At 40.2% G+C, this 21,600-nt stretch overlaps 1 protein-coding gene across 5 annotated transcripts in view; it reads right to left on the bottom strand.

Moving 5' to 3' along the window:
- Positions 1-20,668, bottom strand: part of fam184aa (family with sequence similarity 184 member Aa) — a 44,116-nt gene extending 23,448 nt beyond the window's left edge. For 2 of the 5 annotated variants that reach the window (XM_028007597.1, XM_028007599.1), the window contains exons 1-12: positions 20,263-20,668; positions 15,059-15,136; positions 13,444-13,578; positions 13,253-13,351; positions 10,535-10,741; positions 9,904-10,077; positions 9,653-9,814; positions 8,533-8,668; positions 6,929-7,110; positions 6,652-6,837; positions 259-381; positions 23-184 (exon numbers count right to left, since the gene is read on the bottom strand). In XM_028007597.1, the coding sequence (XP_027863398.1) occupies positions 23-184; positions 259-381; positions 6,652-6,837; positions 6,929-7,110; positions 8,533-8,668; positions 9,653-9,814; positions 9,904-10,077; positions 10,535-10,741; positions 13,253-13,351; positions 13,444-13,578; positions 15,059-15,136; positions 20,263-20,430 (1,812 nt within the window). In that variant the 5' untranslated portion in view covers positions 20,431-20,668. The remainder of the gene's footprint in view (positions 1-22; positions 185-258; positions 382-6,651; positions 6,838-6,928; positions 7,111-8,532; positions 8,669-9,652; positions 9,815-9,903; positions 10,078-10,534; positions 10,742-13,252; positions 13,352-13,443; positions 13,579-15,058; positions 15,137-20,262) is intronic. The other 3 variants (XM_028007598.1, XM_028007601.1, XM_028007600.1) reach the window with 3 other exon arrangements.
- Positions 20,669-21,600: the final 932 nt, after the last annotated feature.

Raw genomic sequence — 21,600 nt, 5'->3', positions numbered from 1 at the left:
GAACTGTGACGCAGACGCTCACCTGTAGGTCAGTGAGCAGGTTGCTTGTCTCTCGCACGCGGCCTCTGGTTGCGTCCAGCTCTATCCGCAGCTTCTCCTGGGTTTCCTTCAGGCAGTTTATCTGCGTCTGGGCCGAATTCAGGTTCTGCTCCCCCTCCCTCACGATCTCCTGCAGGTGGGACACCTGAGGAGGCACCGGCCAAGAGGTTACCACATTGTCACTGGGAAAGTATCGGACGCGTAGGAATCATTTCCCACCTCCTGATTGGCCATGTTGAGTTTGGCCGTGAGCTCCTCTTTCAAGTTGTCCAGTTGCTGCTGAAGGCGATCTCTCTGCTCCTCTAAGGACAGACGTTTAATCTCAAACTCCTGACTCATTTTCTGGACAGAACAGGAAAAAAAACAAGAGGAAGAAGCAGTGAGATTTAAATGAATCGCCCCTGAAAGGAGCGTTTCATTCATCATCCTGATACAATTTATCAGCTGCCTGCACAGACGGTGAAGGCTTGGTGGCCCATTTACCCTTCAATAAACTAAAAATAAAATCTACACTGAAAAAAACCACCAGCAAATTTAATAAGCCGCCCCTACTGTAAATCCCATTTGTGACGTAGTGTAGCGGCCTGGCAGCCGTTCGGTGAAGCAGAGCCTTACTGGATACAGAGGAGACACATGACTTGCCATTTACACTTTCAACGGCCGTCGGGTGGAAGCGACAACTCGGTTTAATCCTTCAAGCCGAAGCATCAAATCCTTTTCTGGGCCACTCGGAATTTCTCTCGTGAAAATCTCCTCCTCATGTCCACTTCTCACTGTTTCTTATTTATTCCTGATAATTCAACCATATGTGCTACTTTATAAAAACACACAAAGCATTTATGTGCAACAGGGGCTTTGCAGAAGCGGGTTTTTCCTCTTTCCTTTCGGATACTATTAATTGAGCTGAATTCGTGTCGTTAAATATTTATGAGCGCGTGTAAAACCCCTTATCCCGCTCATGTTATTCATATCATTTCTGCTGCATTTGCTCTTCCTTAATGTGTTTTCTTGTATGGATTCATTGAAGCAGATGTGACATTATGCATAAAAATCGACTGCAAACTGCTGCCTCAGATCCACCTTGACTTTTTTTTCCAACTAGACGAAGAAACCGCAAAACAGCCGTTTCCATCTGGGTGTTTTATTGTGCAATTTTAAATCCCTGAAAGTCTGCAGCCTCAGCTGGATAAATATTGATTCGGCGAGTAATTTACAAACACAGCTAACGCTCTGAATCGCGAAGGTGTGACCGCAGGAGTATTCCTGTCTGTAATGTGGACAAACCGCAAAGCAAGAGCTCATTTCATGCAGGCCAGATGGGAGCTGAGCAGAAATCTTTACCACAAGTGACAACAGAGGCTCTTGTCTTAAGCTCATGTATATTCATGTGTATATATTTGAGCGTGCATGTCGAAATACTTGCCCCTTAGCAAGTTTCACCTCAGCTACATGCTCTTTGTGGCTTATTGTGTCATTTTGACAATGGACTAACTCATTGAAATGCATTGGTGTCCTTGAACAGGCCTTGCTTCAAAGCGTAGCACTCAAATTTTCAACATGGCTAAGTCCTGCTCTGTGTGACGGCGGCTGCAGAAGCTTAATGTCCATTTATCACCATATTTTAGAAAACCAGAGTTAAATCTCAATCCGCTTTTCCATTTGGTTTTAAAATGGATACAGGCATTTAAATAAAAATCAGGTGGCTGTAATTCACTAGGAGCATAAGAGGTAAGAAAAACACATGTAGCAAATGAGCTAAATGCAGAGGAAGAATTTCAACTTCATTTCCATCCAACACGTTAGCTTACAAGGACTTTAGAGACAAACGACATGCTGCAGAGATGGACTTACAGAGTTAAAGGTGGTGCTAAAAAGTGCTTGTTTGCCTCCCTATTGTAAGAAATTCAGATGACGGTTGTTTGGAGCAATGGGGTGGGCATCAGAGAAATAACAATGCTGGTCAGAACTGGAGCAGAAAATGCAATGAGTAAGAGAAAATCAAAAATAAATTCAAATTGTGAGGAGCTCAGAGATGGGATGTAGAGGGGGGAAATGTGGCAGAGACAGGTTGAAAAGCACTTGAAACTCAACAAGTGTTTGGTTAATTCACAGCCACAATATGGCTCTTTATTCAAGAGCTGCTGTCCGATTTTTAGCCACTAACATCTTGTTTGGTAACTTTGGAGGAGCAGTAGAAATCCACAGCTCGGCTTGGAGAAAATGTTATGTTAAAATACTTTTACAAAGCTTGGCACATTTTATGTTCCTGATTCCATTAGATTAATGAGAAAGAAACACTGTTTACAGTAAATGAAATGGCACAGAGAGTAAAAAATCTACAGCGTCTCGCACTGTGATTTATCCTAACCCAATTTAAATTTGATCTCCACTTACAAAACAAACACCAAAACGTCTTCTTGGACCTGGATTATTTTTAGAATCGGAGTTGATCATAAAAAAGGACAAACAAAAATGAACAAATTCAATTTTGTTGCTCTCTGTTGTAAACAAACTTAGTTCACCTCAATGTATTCGTAAAAAATTCTAGTAAATATATATTGTGTATTCAGAGAGAAACATGAAATGCAATAAGAGTACAAAAGCGGACCGACAACAGCTGAGAGTGATCTTGTCTTCTTTATAAGAGATCAGATTAAACGGCAAGGAAGAAAAAGCAGCACCGATGTTTCAGTGCTGGTAGAAAAAAAAAGACACTGTCACGGTAAATGGTCCAGGTTAAATTAATTTAACCTGCATAATGTGATCAGTAGTTCTTCCCGCTCCTCCAGCAGAGAGGACATTCGTATTCCTCTCACACAGCCACTTAAAACTGTGAGACACAAAGGAGGAAGAATGCAAAGGGCGGGGGAGAGACAGAGAGAGGGAAGGACGAGGGAACTGATGACAGGGTGAAAGACGCAGCGGGAAACAAACGGAGGCTGATGTGGTTTTTCAAGCTTTAGCTTTAACACTAGGACTACCAGGATTTTGAGAAATTCCTATCTCTACCAAGAGGGGTCAAATTGGGTATCTTCCTAGAACTACCGAGAGAGGGCCAAACTGGGTTATTAGCATCCAAATGTGGCCAAACTGACGACTCTGAATGGTCTAATTAGCATCCCTGTAGATGTGACCATAGCCTGAGGAACCAGCAGGGGGGAGGAGAGCCAAACTCACTACATCAACTTTCACGCTGATTGTCCTTGGAACAGGATAGAAATTTTGAAAATAACTACTTCTGGTGGTTCCTGAGTGTGGGGAGGGGTGAGAGGCGGGCCAGATCTGGGAGACTTTGCACATGCAAATTTGCATGCTGCCTTTTGTGCTGTGGAGTATAAATATCTGGACATTCACTCAGCTTTTTAGTTTGCAAGAATCAAGATGGCGAAGAGGACACAGAAGCCGATGAATGCTGAAGAGGCTTTGGAATTACTTATGCAGAATTCCAAGCCTTGGGATTCAGAAGGAGAAGATATAGATGAAGAAGTCATAGACAAAGAAGACCTAGACGCTCAACCGGATTCGGACTCTGAGCTCTCTTCAGGTTAGTTTTCTCAACCTGCCTATTTTATTTTCCTGACTATTTTTTTATTTAGAAAGAAACAAAAAGTTGATTTGAAATTGTTTTTCTTGCAGATGAGGACACTCTCCCGCTACCAAAAAAGAGAGCTCGTTCGGGGAGTGAGCCGACAGAGACCACGAAGGATGGTACAGTGTGGCGGCAGGAACAAGTGGGGACACATCTCCATTTCACTCCAATAGAGCCGTACGCTAAAGATGGAGAGCCAAGCGCTAAGGCCAGTCAAAGCATCCGGAGTCGCCTTCAGAGCTTCCTCTGTTTTATTACTCTGGAGATGCTTCTTACCATTCAATAGTGGACCACCCAACATGCACGTCAGGAGCAGCAGGATTGGTTCATGGATCTCCCGGAACTAATGGCATTTATTTCAGTCATTATCTTGCGGGGGGTGACCAAGGTTCCATCACTATGTGACAGCTGGTCAGCAAACCTGGGAAACCCAACGATCATTTCAACTATGGCCCGAAACCGCTTCCAAAACATCATGCGACACCTATGCTTTGATGACATGTTTACACGCCGTGAGCGAGCGGAGACCAACAGATTCGCTGCAATCTCTGATCTTTGGGAATCGTTTGCCGCTAACTGCATCTCATCCTACAGCCCTGGTCGACACATCACTGTTGATGAACAGCTTTTCCCCACAAAAACCCGCTGCTGTTTCCTTCAATACATAGCAACAAAACCGGACAAGTTTGGCATCAAGTTTTGGGTGGCTTGCGACTTGAAATCAAAGTACATCTGCAATGTCTTCCCATATCTTGGCAAGGACCCCAGTCGTCCCAGCGGGGAGAGACTGTCCGAGATTGTAGTGATGAGGCTGATGGAACCGTTCATGGACAAGGGCAGAACTGTAACCACGGACAATTTCTTCACATCACTGTCACTTGCGCAACGACTGCGTAGCCGGAAAACCACCATCCTCGGCGCAGTCAACAAGTGTCGCAGGGAAATTCCACAATCCACTAAACGGAAGGATCGCACTGAATTCACCACTCAGGTGTTTTCAACCTCTGATGCCACGCTGACTGTGTATGTGCCCAAAAGGAAGAAGGTCGTTTACATTCTCAGCAGCATGCACAGCGTGGTTGAGACTGAGGATACCACCAGAAGAAAGCCAAACACCATCAAACAATATAACAAAGCAAAGTGCGGTGTGGATGGGATGGACAAAATGGTGCGGGAGTACAGCGTGCGTGCAGGAACACGGAGGTGGCCAGTTGCCGTGTTCTACAACATGATTGACATGGCAGCACTGAATGCGCATGTGCTGTATCAGGCATGCACTGGGGTGCAGGAGAGACGGGTGGACTTCCTGGTGGAGCTCGCAAAAGACTTGGCTAACTCTCATGTGAGTGAGAAGGCGGCGTGCAAGGAGCAACTGCTTTGCCAACAACCTGCCACACCCAGCCCAGGCAAAAGGGCGAAGTGCCAAATCAACCGTCGATGCATTAAAAATAGTACAAATAGGAGATGCGTTGACTGCTTCAAATACGCATGTGGCAAATGCAGCAAGCCCATGAACTGGCAGTGCCAGATGTGTGCCGACAGTGCAGACAGTGCACAGAATGAGGGCTGAAATGCCACTCACACACACACACACACATGCAGCCCCCTGCTGTCCCACTGTGCCTATTGCAAATAACTGTGGAATTGTTTTATTTCTTGTATTTTTTTTAATTGTTTTTAATGACAAAAATAAAAAGCATTCAAACAAATAACAGTTGTTCTTTTGTATATTTTTTTGTATATCTTCTGTATATCTTCTGTATCCTGTTCTCCATCCTGCTTCTTGCAGACTAAAACGCCTCTTGACCTCTTGACTTAGACACAAATACATCTGGTACCTGTCTGTAAAATTTCTAATTCTCCATTTAAAATATAAAAAATAATTCATTGTGCTTTTTTGCTAAAATAAAACTAAGCTAAATATAATATATATAATCTTTATATTATTTAAGCAGGGAAATCACTTCGCTTTTGCAGCATAGAGAATAGAGACAAGACACAGTAATAGTTCAGCTTTGCCCCCCTCTTGTGATGCATCAGTAATGGCCTTATTTACATAACAAAGGCGCCTCTTCACACCCTCTCTTGGAGGGCCAAACTGGCCCCTCTCTGGTACCTAGAGGAAGATTCCCATTTTGGGAATCTTTGGTAGTTCTAGTGTTTTAATGTTGATCTAATTAGATGTTTCCAGCCAGCTGATGGTTTTGCTCAGTTCCTGGAACAGATCAGGACGATGTGAGGGGAAAATGAAACAGCTGCGCAACATGACTTATTGTTTTAAATCACATTCAAATTCACACCACTTTAATACTTTCTCATTTTTTCGAAGGTTATAAAAAACAAACTCTGGATTTGGATTTTCTGTGATGGACCAACACAAAGAAGAGCGCAGATGTGAAGTGGGAGAAAAATAATGAATGGTTTTCATATTTTTGCATGCATTTGCATTTCTTCCCCCCCTGAATTCATACTTTGTAGAGTGTTGCGTTTAAATGCAATTATAGCTGCAAGTCTTTTGGGTTTTGCTGCATGATAAACAAGCTAAATACACTTTTCACATTCTGTTACAAACAAGAATTTGATTTGGCCACTAAAAATTCCCATGTACTCTGTGTTGTTCAATCATATAACCAGTAAAATGCGCTAAAATTTGGAAAGTGAAAGTCACATGAATTTAGATTTTTTGTGTCTCAATACATTTCAATTAATTTTGAATAATAAAAACTGATAGTATTATGTTATTTTTACTATTATTTCCATTGTTTGTTCCACAAGAGTATCAGTGAATAGGAAAATACGATTAAATTAAATGAAGAAAGATATTTCAGATGGGAATGTTTTTCTAGAGCAACCTTTGTTGTTTTGGTGTTATAAAAGCTGCGCTATGCAGTCACAGCCATACAGACACTAAAAAAAGAAGTCATAAATAGCATTTAAAATTAATTTTTTGTTTTCACAATAGTACCACAAAATATTGTGATAAAATTCTAAATCTGTGCCGTCCACCCCTATATCAGTCTCACCGTAACAAGGAGTTTCTTCTCGTCCTCCTTCTCCTGCTGGGCCTCCTCCCTCAGCGTCCGGTGCTTCTCCTCCAGCTCCTCCAGCACTCGGACCTGAGCCTCTTTAAAGCGCAGCGTCTCCTCCTCGTAGTGAGCCCTCAGCCTGCAGAGCTCCTTCTCATAGCCCTGATGCTCCTCCCGAAGAGACTGATGCATGGAGAAAGGAGTTATCCATTTGAATGTTCAGTTTTCTCCATCTCTCTCTCTCGGGGCGGCGGCGGACGGGGAAAGCTCGTACCTGCTCCAGTTTGAGCACCTGCTGCTTGTGCTGGTCGCTGGCGGCCTGACTCTGGTTCAGCAGCGCCTCCCTCTCCTCCTCCAGCCGTCCGATCTTCTCCTTGAGGCGACTCTGCTCCTGGTCCAGGTTCCTGATGGTCGCCTCATGGGCCATCTGGGTGGCCTGCAAGGAACCAATCTGACCTGGAAACATTAGAGTCAAAAACCAGAATCAGACACCAGACCATAACAAATCATTTCAGTTCTCCTGTGGCGCCCTTCAGATATCTGGTTTGGGATCTGTTACCTCATACTTACGCTCCCAAATTATACTTCTAAATTGCAAGTAATCATAATTAGCTCTGTGGTTTGAACAGCATCTTTATTCTCCCCTCTAGTTTGTGTGTCTTATGCAATAAAACCAGATATTTTCCAACTCTAACATTTATTTTAATTAGGGATACACTTTTTCTTACTTCTGATACCGATACCAATACCGGAGGATCAGTATCGGCTAATACAGATTTGATACAGAAAAACAATTGAATTGACTTTTTCCTTTTTTTAAACCCAGAGATAAATGTACTGAATTACAACTTTATCTGGTAACTCTGCACCAGTACAGCACAATTAAACACACAGATAGCTTCACAAGCTTGGTCAAATATGTAAAAACAACTTTCATTTATTCAGTCAGTGCAATTAGGAGTAGAAAAGCAAACGTATATACGTTATATATATGGCAAATTGCCACAGATACCAGATCTAGAATTTTTCTCAATATTGGAACCGATGCAGATATTAGATGGTGCATCTCTAACTTTAATACCTTTTCAAATGCATTCCGACATGTAACACCAGGTTTGTTTGATCTAAACTGATGGGTCGCCGTGGATACAGATCAGCTCTGTGCTTATGGGAAACTAAAAGCGAATAATGTGTCTAGAGCTGCTGTTTAGTCATCTCAGCAGAGTGTGTAGGATTATATGGCGTAACTAAAGTATTTAAAGTATTAATTCAAACTTAACCATTTATTCATGATGTCAAGCTTTAAATGAGGAACCTGAAAAAAAACCCCAGAATGGATATAAACAGACAGATCTACCAAATATACCTTAAACCTAACTACTGTAACAGTTTCAAAGTCAACTTACATTATGATAAATCAATTAGCAAATATTTCAAAAATGCTCTGCGAATTGAACACAAATAATCTCAAGTTACGTTGCACAAAAAAATCTGCAAACACTGTCGACTGTACAGTAAATTCTTCCCTATGCAGAAGTTCAGATCAAGACAGAATATGAACTACAAACATATAAAACATCAGATGAACCATAATCACTGCAACCTCATAACATAATGAATGCTTTTATTTATAATATTTTAATTCTTTATGCGCTTCCTTTTAACATAAGCAGACTGGTTACACGAGTTAGAAATGCTCTTTTAGATTCAGCCTCCCTTTTTTAAACTCTTCTCTAGATTAAAATTTAAACCCCATAATAAATCTACCGATGCTTTCTGTGTGTGATTTGTCTCCAGCTTTTAAACGCCAGTACTCATCTTGGACAAAATTTCATGAGCAGTCCAGACTCAGAAATCTACTTCAGAGTTACGTCTTACTGGCTTTGTGGAGGATTTCTGTGGCCTGCTGCTGCACCCGTTCCCTGCTGCTCTCCAGTTCATACTCGGTGTCCTTCAGCTGCATCACCCAGATTTCTCCATCCTGGATGGCTTCTTCCAGCTGCTTGTGCAGGTTCTGCAACGCACACACACACACCCCGACACACACACACACTCGTGATGCTACCGTTCGAGCCTCTCCTGTGCACACGAGCCTGCAGCTCTGTCAGAGCACACTACATTACCTTTCCTCCTGCTCGGAAACAGATTCCACCCCGAGGCTTTTACTTCTGCCTTTGTTCTCAGCAGTGGTTTTTCATTCAATTTAACCCACTTTCACCAGAGTGTAACCAGATAAAGGGGGATTCTTGCACAATTTTATGCATTTTTGATGTGACATGACAACCCAATTGAGCCCAAAAAGGAAAATACTCATGATATTGCAAACAGATCTGAGTGTCTATACCATGTCTGTAAAAGTATTTATACTTCTTAAAGATTTTAGCAGTTTTTCACACTAAAACAACCAAATTCAATCTATTTCACTAAGTTTTATTGTTGCTATTATTTACTGTTGTTGTACTTGGTGTTTCATTCATACATGTTGTTTTTATTTTGATTGGCCTAGGTGCTTTAGCTGCTGAAAATCAATCCATTTTGTCTCTGGCAACAAATTTGTCAACATAAATTGTGCATAATAAAATAAAACATGGATTTCAAAATTTTTTTTAAATTGAGTTTCTTTTTTCTCTCTTTTTCGTTCAGTCTTCTTTGTGGAGTTTGTCAAAGATCCTCAGTTGGATTTAAGCCAGCGATTTGACTAGGTTGCTCTAATACATAAAAAAGAAATCTTCAAAAAAACAAATCCAGTGCTTCACAACTTAAGGACATTAACACTTGCAAAAACAGAAAAGCATTATTTTTTCCACAACACAAACCACTGCCTGTTTTTTAACACATTTTTCTGCATGGCTCGCTCTAAACTAAAGCTGACCTGTTGTAGCTTTCTTCCAAAATAGCTTTTTTGCCACAATTTCACAAAGCCCATAACCTGTTTGGCAAAAGGAGCTGCACATGTCTGGTTAGTCAGAATAAATATGACTTGTTCACTTTGACGCACCTTAATGGTTCCCTCTGCATTGGCCAGCGATGTCTGCAGCCTGTTGGTTTTGTCCCGGTTCTCCCGGGCCTCCTCCTGAGCTTTCTGCAGCTCACTCCTCAGCTTGGACAGCGACCGCTGCAGCGCCGCCTCCTGAGCCTGAAACTCCTTCCGCAGCTCCACCTAAACGGGAGCGGAGACGTATTACACACGGCAAAAGAAGAATCATCATTTGTTTTATTTTGTTTTTTGTTTTAGTTTTGCCCCGTCACCTCCGTCCTTTTCCAAGCCAGCAGGTTCTCTGTGGTCAGCTGGTGTGTCCGCCTCATGGCCTCCAGCTCTCGCTCGTAATACTCCTGAGCCTTGGCCAGCTTGGCCTCGTACTCCTCCACCAGACGGACCTTATCCTTCGTCAGCTGCTCCACCCTCTCCATCAAAGCCTCCACCTACACACGGAGTGGGAGAAGTGAAAAGAAAATCTGTTTGTTGTACTCCAGCGTGCCAGTAGCTCCAGGCTGCCAGAATGCAATCGGAGATTTGCGGCAACTAAACCAGAAAACATTTGAGGTCTGCCCACTGTTTTATTTCTGCCTAATGCTTTTTAAGGCATATGATAAAACGAGGCGAGATAAAAAAAAAATGGAATGACATGCGTAAAAACGAGAGGTCTATGATCAAAATTACAACCACTTTTAGTTTAAATTATGCTCGTAAACCAACAACAGCACCAGTAAAGCTGTTGGTTTTTTCAGTTTTCATTAAAAAACAAAAGAAAAAAATCCTCAAAAATAGCAATTCCAGCTAAATTACTAAGGGTAGGATCTTCGGAGTAAGCCAAGCCAATCAAGAATGTGGCTCCTTAACTGCACACATAGCTTCCTGTGTCTCATAGTCGTGGCCCACCTCTTGTCTATGCAGCTCGGCCAGTTTCTCCTGGTCCTCGGCAGAGGTGGCGGTGTGGTTCTGCTGGTTGTTGCGGAGATCCTCCACCTCGTGTCGGTGGGTGGCCCTCAGCTCGTCCAGCGCTCGCCGCTTATCTGCCTCAAACTGGGCCTGAGCCTGGCTGAACACCCGAAGCTTCTCCTCAAAATCGCGACGCATCTCTTCCACCTATTGAAACCACGAAACATGATCTATTCTGTTTGGACTTTCACTGACGACCAAGAGAAATAAGAAGGTTAAAGCCCTCTGTGTGCCATGAGTGCATGCAGGGTCTTCAGCGTTCACAGCGCTCGAGCTTTTCCACAATTTCCACAGATTAAAATCACTATGCTAATGCTTTCTTCAGCAGAGACAGAGACTTTTGTCAGTATTGACAAGCTGAACGACAACCATAAACATATAGCCAGAGATACAATGAAATAGTTTAGATCAGAGCATATTTATGCGCTAGAATGACCTAGTCAAAGTAAAAACCAAAAAGTCAAAGCATCAGTGGAAAAACTGGAAAGTAGATGTTCATAGTTCATCCAATCTGACTAGGTTTTAGTCAAAAACGTTCAATCTCCAGATGTGCAAAGCTGATAGCGTACAAATTATTGCAGCAAAAGATGGTTCTACAAAGTATTGACTTTGTAGGGTTGAATACTATATAGATTTTGCACATTTTTCATGTCCAAAATCCAGTTTTAGTCCTTTATAGTGATTTCAAAATACAACAAGGAAGGAACAGAAAGGAAGAAAGGATACAAGAAAAAGGGCACAGAGGGGCACAGGGAAGGAGAGAAATGACAGATTGAAAGGAGGTAGGGAACAAAAAAGGAAGGAAGAACCTCCCAAAAAATAACATCCAGCTTATCTTTAAGTTTCTTTAAGAAGGACGAAAGGAAGGAAGGAAAAAAAGACGGGAAAAAGGAATGAAAGGATGAAAGAAAGGAAAAAAGGACAGATGGAACAGAGGTAGGAAGAGAGAAACGGTAGCATACATGGACAGAAAGATGACAAAGGAACTAAATAAAGACACAAAAATGAATGAACAAAAGGAAGGACATAACCAAGGAATCGAGAAGGGAAGGATGAAAGAAAGGACACAACATTTAGACAATTGAAAAGGGAATATAGTGTGGGAATATAAATACTTTTCTAAAATTTATTTCCAGACTTATCAAGACCAAAAGAATAGTCTTCCAGTCTAGGAACGCTCAGTAATACACTCTCTCACATCTTTCATTTGCAAAAAAAATGTAAATAAAATTAAAAAAATAATAAAAATAGTTATGTATATATATTGTTTAGTTGCAACACATAAAATCCTACAAAAAAACTCTTCAAAGTTGTGGAAAAAGAGGGAAAGTTCAAGCGGTGTGACACTATAGTTACATTTTGAAAGCTGCTCAGCGGCCCTACCTGCTGCCTTCAAGATCTAAATGAAAAACATGTAAAAATATAACGTGTGATGTAATGCTTTGTGACCTGAGCAGGCTGGTTCCGGTTCATGAAGTTCTGATGGGGTACAAGACAAACACTGCTGCCAACACAGTGACAGTGAACTGAGCCTACTCAGCTGCACCCGAATACAGTTAAATTATCCATTTAGTCCAATTGTCATCAAATCAAACAATATGATTGTTTTGCAGGTGCCGTGATATGATATATGATATGATGTGATATTTCTTGCTTTTTATTCTCATCCACTTTTGTGCAATTTTCACAACCAGTCATCACTCTCAACTAATTTCTTTTTTTTTAAGTTGCTGGAGTAAATTAATCCAAAACAAACTTCCACTTCCTGCCTGAAGTACCGTGTAAACAAACACTCTGAAAATTACACAAATTTGCTCAAAGCGGCAATTCAGTTTTAGGAGTCAAATAAATAATAATAATAAAAAAAAGGAGGAATCAAGCAGCAAAGGGAGAGATAAAAGCTGCCTCTGATATGCCAAGCTTGTTTTCTGGGGCGCTTATGTTTCTTTACTGACTTTTGGCTCTTAAGTAGTTAAAATATTCCACTAAGGGTTACATAATGGCTCATTAGGACTTTCAAAAATACAGGAAGTAAAGTGTGGAACAGCATGACTTATTTTTTTTAACATTCTCCCTGATTATTAGTAAATATTTGAAGTTATCTTGACTTGATAGGGCCAAAACATAACATTTGTCAATTACAAATCCTTCTTTTAAAGCGGTTTTTAGTCATTATTCTAATATCCTGGATGTGTGAATTTGGGTTTTTTATTACCTGTAAGCCATAAACACCAAAATAAGAGAAATAAATGTGTCACATTGTGTGTAATGAATCAATATTTTAGGACTTTTTCCTTTTTAAATCAATGACATTCTAGTTTATAATTATCACTGGTTTCGTACCAGGTCCTCCTGGACTTTCATGTCAGTTTGTTTACACATCTTTACCAGCAGAGCCAATGAAAGTTAGTGGTGCTATTTCTGCAAAGTAAAGAGTTTTGCACTGTGTGCAATAGCAGCTCATCTTTGTACGATTTGTGCATTTTCTTTTTTATTTTTGCCAATTCAAATTGCGCTGCTGCTGGAATGCACTTGCGTGATTACTCAACTTTAGCATTGCTATGATTTTTAAGCATGAATAGCGTGGCAAAATTCATTTTCGTACTCTGCAGCCTCAAGGTTTCACTGCGTCCTTGAATCTTCTTTAAAAGGCCGTACCTCTCTGCTCATGGAAACGACTCTCTGGGTATGCTGGGCCTCGGTGCAGAGCTGCGAGTCCTCCATCCTCTGCCTGTACATCTCGAACTCTGCCAAGGCCTGGCAATGAAAATAAAAAAAAGAGATCAGGCAGGACCCACACGTGAAGTTTTATGTGTGCAAAGCCATAGACGCCGGCGGCATTCTGTGACCTGTCTCTTCATGTGGTCGTGCAGTTCCACAGATTCCTCCAGACTGGCCAGCCGGCGCCTCAGGTCCGCTTCGTCCGCCATTTTGCTCTTGTACTGCATGATCTTGTCTCTGGTTTCTGTCACTATGTGTTGGACCTGAGCAAAAAGCAAACGGAATTTGTTTTGACATAGCTGGCACAACTAAAAATAAAAACTAAAAATTGGGCAATAAGAAATAAATATAATTAAAGAAGCAACACGCAGGACTTGTCGCCTTAATGAAATGTTTGCAGGAGAGAAAAGCCTCTTCTTGAAAACATATAAGTTTCAGAACAAATTACATAAACACCATATTTCATGGTGAACTTGAAGCTTCTCTTGGGAGTAAATCCTAATAAAAATGAACATTTAAACAACTCTCAAAAAGCCTTTGCTTCTACGCTCCTTTAATAAAACTGAAGTGTTTCAGGCAAACCACTCCAGACAGTCGCCTGTACGTTACATTTTATGGGCTTAGCGTTGATTCTGGACTCTCTACACTGATAAAATGGGATTTATGAGTGAACAGTCATATAGAGGAAGATGTTACTGCACCTATTGTGTTGTAGTAGGTGACATTTAAACAAAATGCCTGAGGCAATATGAGCTGAACTGCATGTATGCTCTGTCAGAACTGGCTAGTATCTGGAACAGCTTGTGATTGAATCTAAGATAAATTACTTCCATCTGAAAATAAACTAAAAGAAAACTGAAGCAGCATGATGCTGCCACCACCATGTTTCACTGTCGGTATGATCTTTTCCAGATAATAGCAGATGTTTGGTGACGATAACTTTTAGGAATTGTGGTACGAAAATTCTGGCTTCCAGACAAAATCACATTTTTTTTACCTCATATTTTAATTACAGACTCAATATCCCAATATTATATCTCAAGAACAAGAAGTTTATTTATTTAAGTAGGAAATAATTAATTTGCTTGTTATATTTAGATGAATTTCTTTATATCAGTATCTGTAAGATAGCTCTCAAACTTCTTTTCTTGTGATAACTGATTGAAAAACTCACGATTTTAAGATGTCAAGATCCTAATGCTCAAGTTTTTGAAATCACATGTTAATATATTTAATGCAACCCAGAAACGCTAAGTAAATCTGAAGGTTTCCGTTATTGTCCAATAATTTGCTGTCATATATCCAACGAAAATATAAATCCAGCATTCAAAAAGCTGAGACTTCCTCTACAAACACAAATATTGTTCAATCTTTGTTAGTGATAATCCAGCCACCTCACAGGTGTGGCATATCAAGATGCTGATTACAACACGTTACAGTAATGTAACGCAAGCACATTACTAACACAAGCAAAGCGTTAGTAAAGCTGCTGTTCATAAATTAAATATTCACTTCTCTACCACAAGCCGTCTGCGCCACTGACAAATAAGTAAAAATAACTTTTGTTTCTCAAAAGTCGAATTAAAATGAATCCCAGCAGGTACAGACAAACTCTTGCTCTCCATATATCTTTTATTCATAAAGTGGCTCCAAATGACTCAACTTTTCTTTGAGTAGTTCAATATTAGAAAGTTACAGTTCTGGAAAATAATACACACACAGAGAGGAGACTGGAAAGTTTACCTCATCCTCGTGGGCTTCTTTCAGAGACTCGATTTCCTCCTCGTGTTCGTCGTTCTTGGTGTTGAGCGCATAAATTACCTAGAGGCAGAAGGAGATGACAGCATGGAGATGGGAACAAAAACTCTTATTAACAGCTTCAATATAAGATCGATAGTTGTACGGAGAAGGATGGGGGGGGAAAAAAGAAGATCAACTGTGCAAAAATCAATACCAATAACATCAGTGAAAGAGGCAAACATGTTCCAGACTGTAGGCAGACAACGCTTTGCCTCACTAAGTGATGCAAAATAAAACCCAACATTTTTCACTCCATCCTTTTGGAAAAGATGTGGATGTTTCACAACCAATCAGATTAACATGACTCAATCAAGTCACCATGATGACATGACAAAACATGAGGAGAAATTCGTCTCCGGCACAAGCTCCAATATGGATACAGGATATCCCCTCCTTTTCCTGCTGCACTCTCCACGCACAGGCTTAAGTGAATAACATCTTGTCAGTCATGCTTGCGCTCACTCTCAGGAATATAAGCAGGTTTTTATGAGTGCTGGAGGTAAATGATATGCAGAAGCTTTAAAACCCTTAAGCTCCAGCAAATTGAAGCCCCCGGAGAGCAGCTAATGTTCGGTCACGGTCAGCTGAAACGCGGACCTGTCGGAACCAAACGGTCCAAAATTTGCTCCGGTAACAGGTGAAGTTAAAAAGGGTTTTCACTTAAACATACTGTACGACATGCATTAGACAGGCTTGTGATGTCCTCTAGAGAAGAAAGATGAATGACTTTCTGACATTTAACGCCACTTTTAAATCGATGCAGCAGTGGCAGTTTCGTAAAAGCTTTCTGAGACGACGCAATACATCAATACTTCGACGTGTAATCACTTTTGAAGAAATGTTCACAAGTTTTCCATCCAGAACTGAAGTCTCTAATGAATGAAAACAACATGCTGACACCAGACAGGCGCCATCTTTCAACCTGTAACGCTACATTGCTGTAGGTTATAAATGCATATTGTTACCTTTAGGCATCTACTTTATGACCATTAATTTTTTCCTTGTCATTTAAGGAGTTTGAAGACTTGCAAATAGGCAGCGTGGTGTCCTAGTTTTTAACATTTCTCACAGAGTTTACTCCAGAGGGAATGGAGGGTCTGATAGTATTTATTAATATTTTAAATCTGTTTAAAAAAATCCTAATGAAAACATAGATGGAAAGACAACAGGGAGTGAAAAGCAAAGCTACTGATGTGATTGTTTTGAACCCGGGTTTGCAACAAATTTGAGCTCAAAATCTGGCCTCCATATTATCAATATACATTTTTTTTAAAAATCAAAATTTTTCTCACTTGTTACTTCCTCCGGATATTTTGATGGCTCTAACTTTGACGTTTAGCCAAGACGCACCAATTAGACGATCGGATTTCCATTCAAAACTAAAACCTTCCACCATTAGTCTGCAAATGCATATTAGCAGTCATTCATCCATCGGCCCGTGGATGAATGACACTGGGGAAAACCCTGGCATACAATCTGCAGCATTTATTGGAGTTTAACAGAAAAAATTATCTGTAATGCGTAAAGGACATAAAAGATGTATAAACAGGAACAAATTAACTCGAATTGAAAAACAGTGCATTTGTCCTTCTTTGTGTTTTATAGTTAACAGCCATGAATACAATTTAAACCACATCTCCATGAAAAAAAATAAACAGAAGGTAGTGGGGATGTATCTCTATGACAACATAAAACAAAACCGAAAATGATTTTAAAAAACACACCCAATCTCTCTTTCTTATGGGCATCAGAAGCAAGAGATTCAAAGAAAACATCTTTACCTCTATAGTCTTAAAAAGACAGAAAGCAGCGAATCAACAGCCTATAAACTTTAACTCATGTACAGTACTCTCAACATCCAGAGCAGACAGATTTCTGCTGATGTGGATTTCCTGCTCGAATGTTCTTCTCCAGTGGTGAATCGTGGATCGGCTCAGTAGAGGAACTGAAGGTGGATTTTCTCCTCTCCTTGACTCTGAGCTCAGATTCCGAGCTTTGAGTCACCCATGGAAATGTTCCTTCAATTATACATGATTATTTTAATGACGCTGGCGTGCCTGCTGCTTTCATCTCCGGCTCCTCACTCTCCCTGTGCTTTCATCCTTTTATCTCTCCCTCTTTTTGTTCTTTATTTCTCTATCTCTCTCTCCAGCCTCTCTTTCTACTTTGTTTCACCATCTCAGAGGAATGGAGGCACCTTGCAGTGGTTTTTGGGCTAAAGCTGGCTTTGCATAAATATTCTCCCGCAATCTCTCAATTCAAGTGCAATTAAATCCTGTTAGAGAGTGAAATATATTCCTGATAAACGCCGCTCAACAAATAATCATTTGGCAAAGCCATCAAACATCCCCTGGTATCCTAAACTCCGCTGTTGACTGAACTCGTTATCCTGCGCTCTGTCGTACTGCAGCATGTCGATGTAGCGGAAGAGTTCAATGTGAACATAGAAAACGATTTGGATTCGTGGTCTGGACTTCATTTTTTGGAGCAAACTTTCAATTTGTCGTTAAATGTAATTGAGGGGAAAAAAAGCACAAAAGAATGAAAACAATTATGTTCTGAAAGAAATTCTCCATAGAACAAAGGAGAAGAAGAAGAAGAAAGGTCATGGTATTAGGTTTCTGAAGACAATGCCAGTGAGTTTTTTCAAATCTCTCTCATAAACATAAATCAGGAATCTTGTTTCTCCATTTTAGCTGGAGTTTCGACAGGAAACGTGTCATCAGAGGCTTAAAACAAAAAGAGCTCAAACATTTTTCAAACAATACGACTCAAAGCGTTCAAAGTCCAGCCTGGACCTGGTGCTTCGTGGTTTCTTTGTATATATTTTAGTATAAAAATCCCCAAGAAATAACAGAAAATGGCAGATAGAGTACTAAGATTTTGCATTTTCATCCCCATCTGGTGTTGACTGACATATTGGTAATGGGGTAAGCCAAGGCTCAGCAATCTTTTCAATTCAAAGAGCTACAATTGTCGCTACTGCTATAAAATGAAATTTGTCCTCCGATGCAAGAGGAATTTAAAAATAAGCACTAAGGGAAATGTTTAAATCTGAAAAGTAATAAAATTAAACTAAAACTGACATCTGTTTTCAGATTTTTTTTAAAAAATAGTCATCTAACCTTTAGAGAAAAACAGATCAAAATAGATAACTTTGTGATAGAAATCTCTCAATGGGAAGGCTTCAGAGTGTTTTTTAATAGATTATGACACTACAAATCAACTAGGCCTCTCATTAAAAGCAGAAAAAAAGCAGCCAATAGCATACTCTCATCCAATGCGTCGATAATAAATTGGATTTAGCGTCGTGCTACTTTTATCAGGATCTAGATGTCTGGTACAGAGCTGCTCTGCGCAGGATGGATGAGGCTGAATAAGGAAAATGACAACAGCTCACCGAGGAGGGAGGCTTCTGAGGCCACAGTCAGCGGCTATTGATTGAGCTCGAGAGAAAGGCCACAAATATTGAGGAGAAGAACAACTGCAGCATGTGCCTCTAATGCAACTCTACGTCTGTGCTCTCATTGTTTTCAGAGGATTAACATCATATTCAGTAATTAAAGGATTAATGAAAGCCCGTTTCTCAAGGGGAGATGCCTGTTGGTCCAATGTTTTCATGCACCAGACCATGGAAATTTTTAGCTACATACAGCAAACCTCTGACACCAAAAACATTTTCATACTGAAATGCATTACACAGCGAATCAGGAATTTCTCCAAAATGTTGCTTTCTGTTGTCCTGTATTTTAAAACCCGCAGCATGTCCCACTTTGCTGCTCCAGTGGAATCCACAGCTGCAAGCCAGCCACTGAAGTGAGCAAAGCCTAGATATGAAGTTGAAATATGTGGACAAAAGCTGAAGAAACCTTCACTGAGTTTTCACTCTATAACTGGGGATCTCCTACCGAGAATAATCCATCTCACACTGGGAAACGTGGGTGTAAAACAGAAATAAAACATCCCAATACATGGAAAGTAGTTCACGTGGCCGTGTGATGACATTCCTGCTTCAGGATCTGAATAATTTGTTGTAATTTCTAAAAAAAAAAAAAAAAATCTGAAGAGGACCATCTAACAATCAGTTGGTGATCTTAAGCTCACCTAATTCAAAACACAACAAGTCCAACAAAATGTTTTTTAAAGTGGCCTAGTCAAAGCCCAAACTTAAATCTGCTGTGGCGTGTGATCAAGTAGAACACTCAAGCCCAAAAACCATGGAATGTGACTAACTTAAAACAATTCTACAAAGAACAGCAGTAAATCTGTCAGTTCTTTTACTAAAAATGAAGCAACTTGAGAAGTTTATTATTAAACATTTTAATCAATTGGAGGGTTTTCCAAGTTGAACTTCCTTTTAACTGTTTGGAAACACGTGGAAAACATCCAGACAAGAAGTGATTTTAGTCCCAACATCATCACACAAGTGTCAATTTTCATTTTTTGTGCCGCTACCCAGACACTAATCCTAGATCGTCATCCCCAAGCCCGCTTCGGATTTATAATATCACCATAACTGTTATGTAAATCTCCCGCTTTGTACTCCTGCTCTTGCCTCTCTTGGTGCAACGCCATCACACCAGAAGCCCCGAAGCTCTAAACGGAGCTGCCACCTTGAATCTCATACTATCTCTGCATCCTCCAACGGTTTTCAGGTGTAGACAACAAAGAAGCAGCTCAGCCGAGCCCCTGCAACCCCTCCATAGATTACATAATTCAGATCGGTCCTCCTGGCTTTGGAGGAGAACCACACACAGGTTAAGCAGGGATATGGCAGCAGCTGAAGTCACGAGAAATATTTGCATCTATGGCTTATTGACTATATGGAATGTGATTAGAGTAAACTATGATGTGCACAAATTTAGGTTTACTCCTACATTGTGTTGCACCAATTTCAAAATTAACAAATAGACACCAATTAAAATCTAAATCTTATTGGTGAAGCTTAATGCAGAAACATGGAAATATGCTTTTAAAACTGATGCATGTTGCAGAGTTAGGATGTTTACATAGCTTCATAACTGTAGAAGACCGTGTTTACAAATAGCATTGCATCCCACACCAGTACTACTCCATCTACATCCCCACCTGCTCTAAATGACTTAACCACTACACCCTACGTCATCCATTCACTTCCACGCACACACCTTTGTTAGCTGGGCTATCTTCTTGCTCATCTTCAGGTGCAGGTCTGGGGTGTATTCCAGCGTTAAGCTCCCGTCGTAAAACATGCCGGACCCTGTTGGAGACTGGGTGTATTTGCTGTTGCTAGTCGAGGTGTTGTACGGAGGCTGCCAGCCTGCCCCCGTCGCCATTTTCGCCGGGAATAAAGCCAAGTGCGACGGTGTGAATTATAGTAAGATGGAGCGGGAGCCGCCACACGCGTCCAGTCCTCCCATTGTTGTTGCGTCTGCGGAGATAATCTTTCTGCTTCAGAGAGGAGGAAACGAGCTCCGGACGGGGAGAGCGGCGCGAGGACGCTCCGACGCACGCATCCTCAGCGGGCGCGAGCGGCTGGAGTGATGAAGGGGAGGCGGACGCGCGCCAGATGCTGGTCCAATAGCGCGCGCTCAAGGCCAGATGACTTACATCAAAACAAAGTATTTTGAAAAAATTGTACATTTTTCACTTTGTTTATGGGCTAAAATACAAAATTATTAAAGCTAAAAACAATAAAAAATTAAATAGGTGAATTGTTTCAAAAAGAAAACATATTTTGTCAAAAAAAGAAACAAATAGATAAAAGTTTTGATAAATCTGTAAATTAAAAGTGTCCAAAGTAAGCGTGTCAATGTTCTTTAGAGGCCTTTTATTGAGCCATGAATGAGCTGAACACAAGTTTGAGAATGCAATAAAATGCCAACAAAATAAGTTTGAAAATTGGGTATTATTGTCTTTGTCAATTTGCCAAATATATAATAAAATAAATATAATAAACAAACATAAAATAAATATAAAATATATAAATCTCCTGAGGAAAACCAGATGAAAATTATATTTTGTCTAATTGAAGTAAAATAAAACTAATTTAATTGTGAGTACAAGGGATTTTTTTTTATGTGGAGAAAATGGTCTAACCAGGCCAAATTATTTGAGGATAAAACCTTAATGCAGAATAATCACATAAATATTAATGAGAATAAAATATGAGTAGGCTCAATATGCCAAAAATAATGCACTACAGCATCGATTAATCCTACACTGACCTCTACTGGTAGAAAGTTTTAACTACAAAAAGAGATCAGTTTTTATTTTTATTTTTTATTTTTCAAATAGAAAAAAAGGTGAAAGTTACTGTTGAACTGCAGACTGTTGTTCAACTTTATATTTTCACCTTTTTACTATTGAATATATATCATCTTTTTACTTTGGATTTTAATATGCTCTCTGCAAAAGTTTTAATAACCCTCAAACTTTTTTTATATGTTTACACACAGACAACCTCAAATATACTTTATTCAGATTTTCTGTAATATACCAACACA

The sequence above is a fragment of the Xiphophorus couchianus genome, chromosome 22 (genome assembly GCF_001444195.1).
Source record: "Xiphophorus couchianus chromosome 22, X_couchianus-1.0, whole genome shotgun sequence".
Classification (NCBI taxonomy): Eukaryota; Metazoa; Chordata; class Actinopteri; order Cyprinodontiformes; family Poeciliidae; genus Xiphophorus; species Xiphophorus couchianus.
Note: the sequence above shows the minus strand (reverse complement) of the source record. Positions and strands in the feature narration are given on the sequence as shown.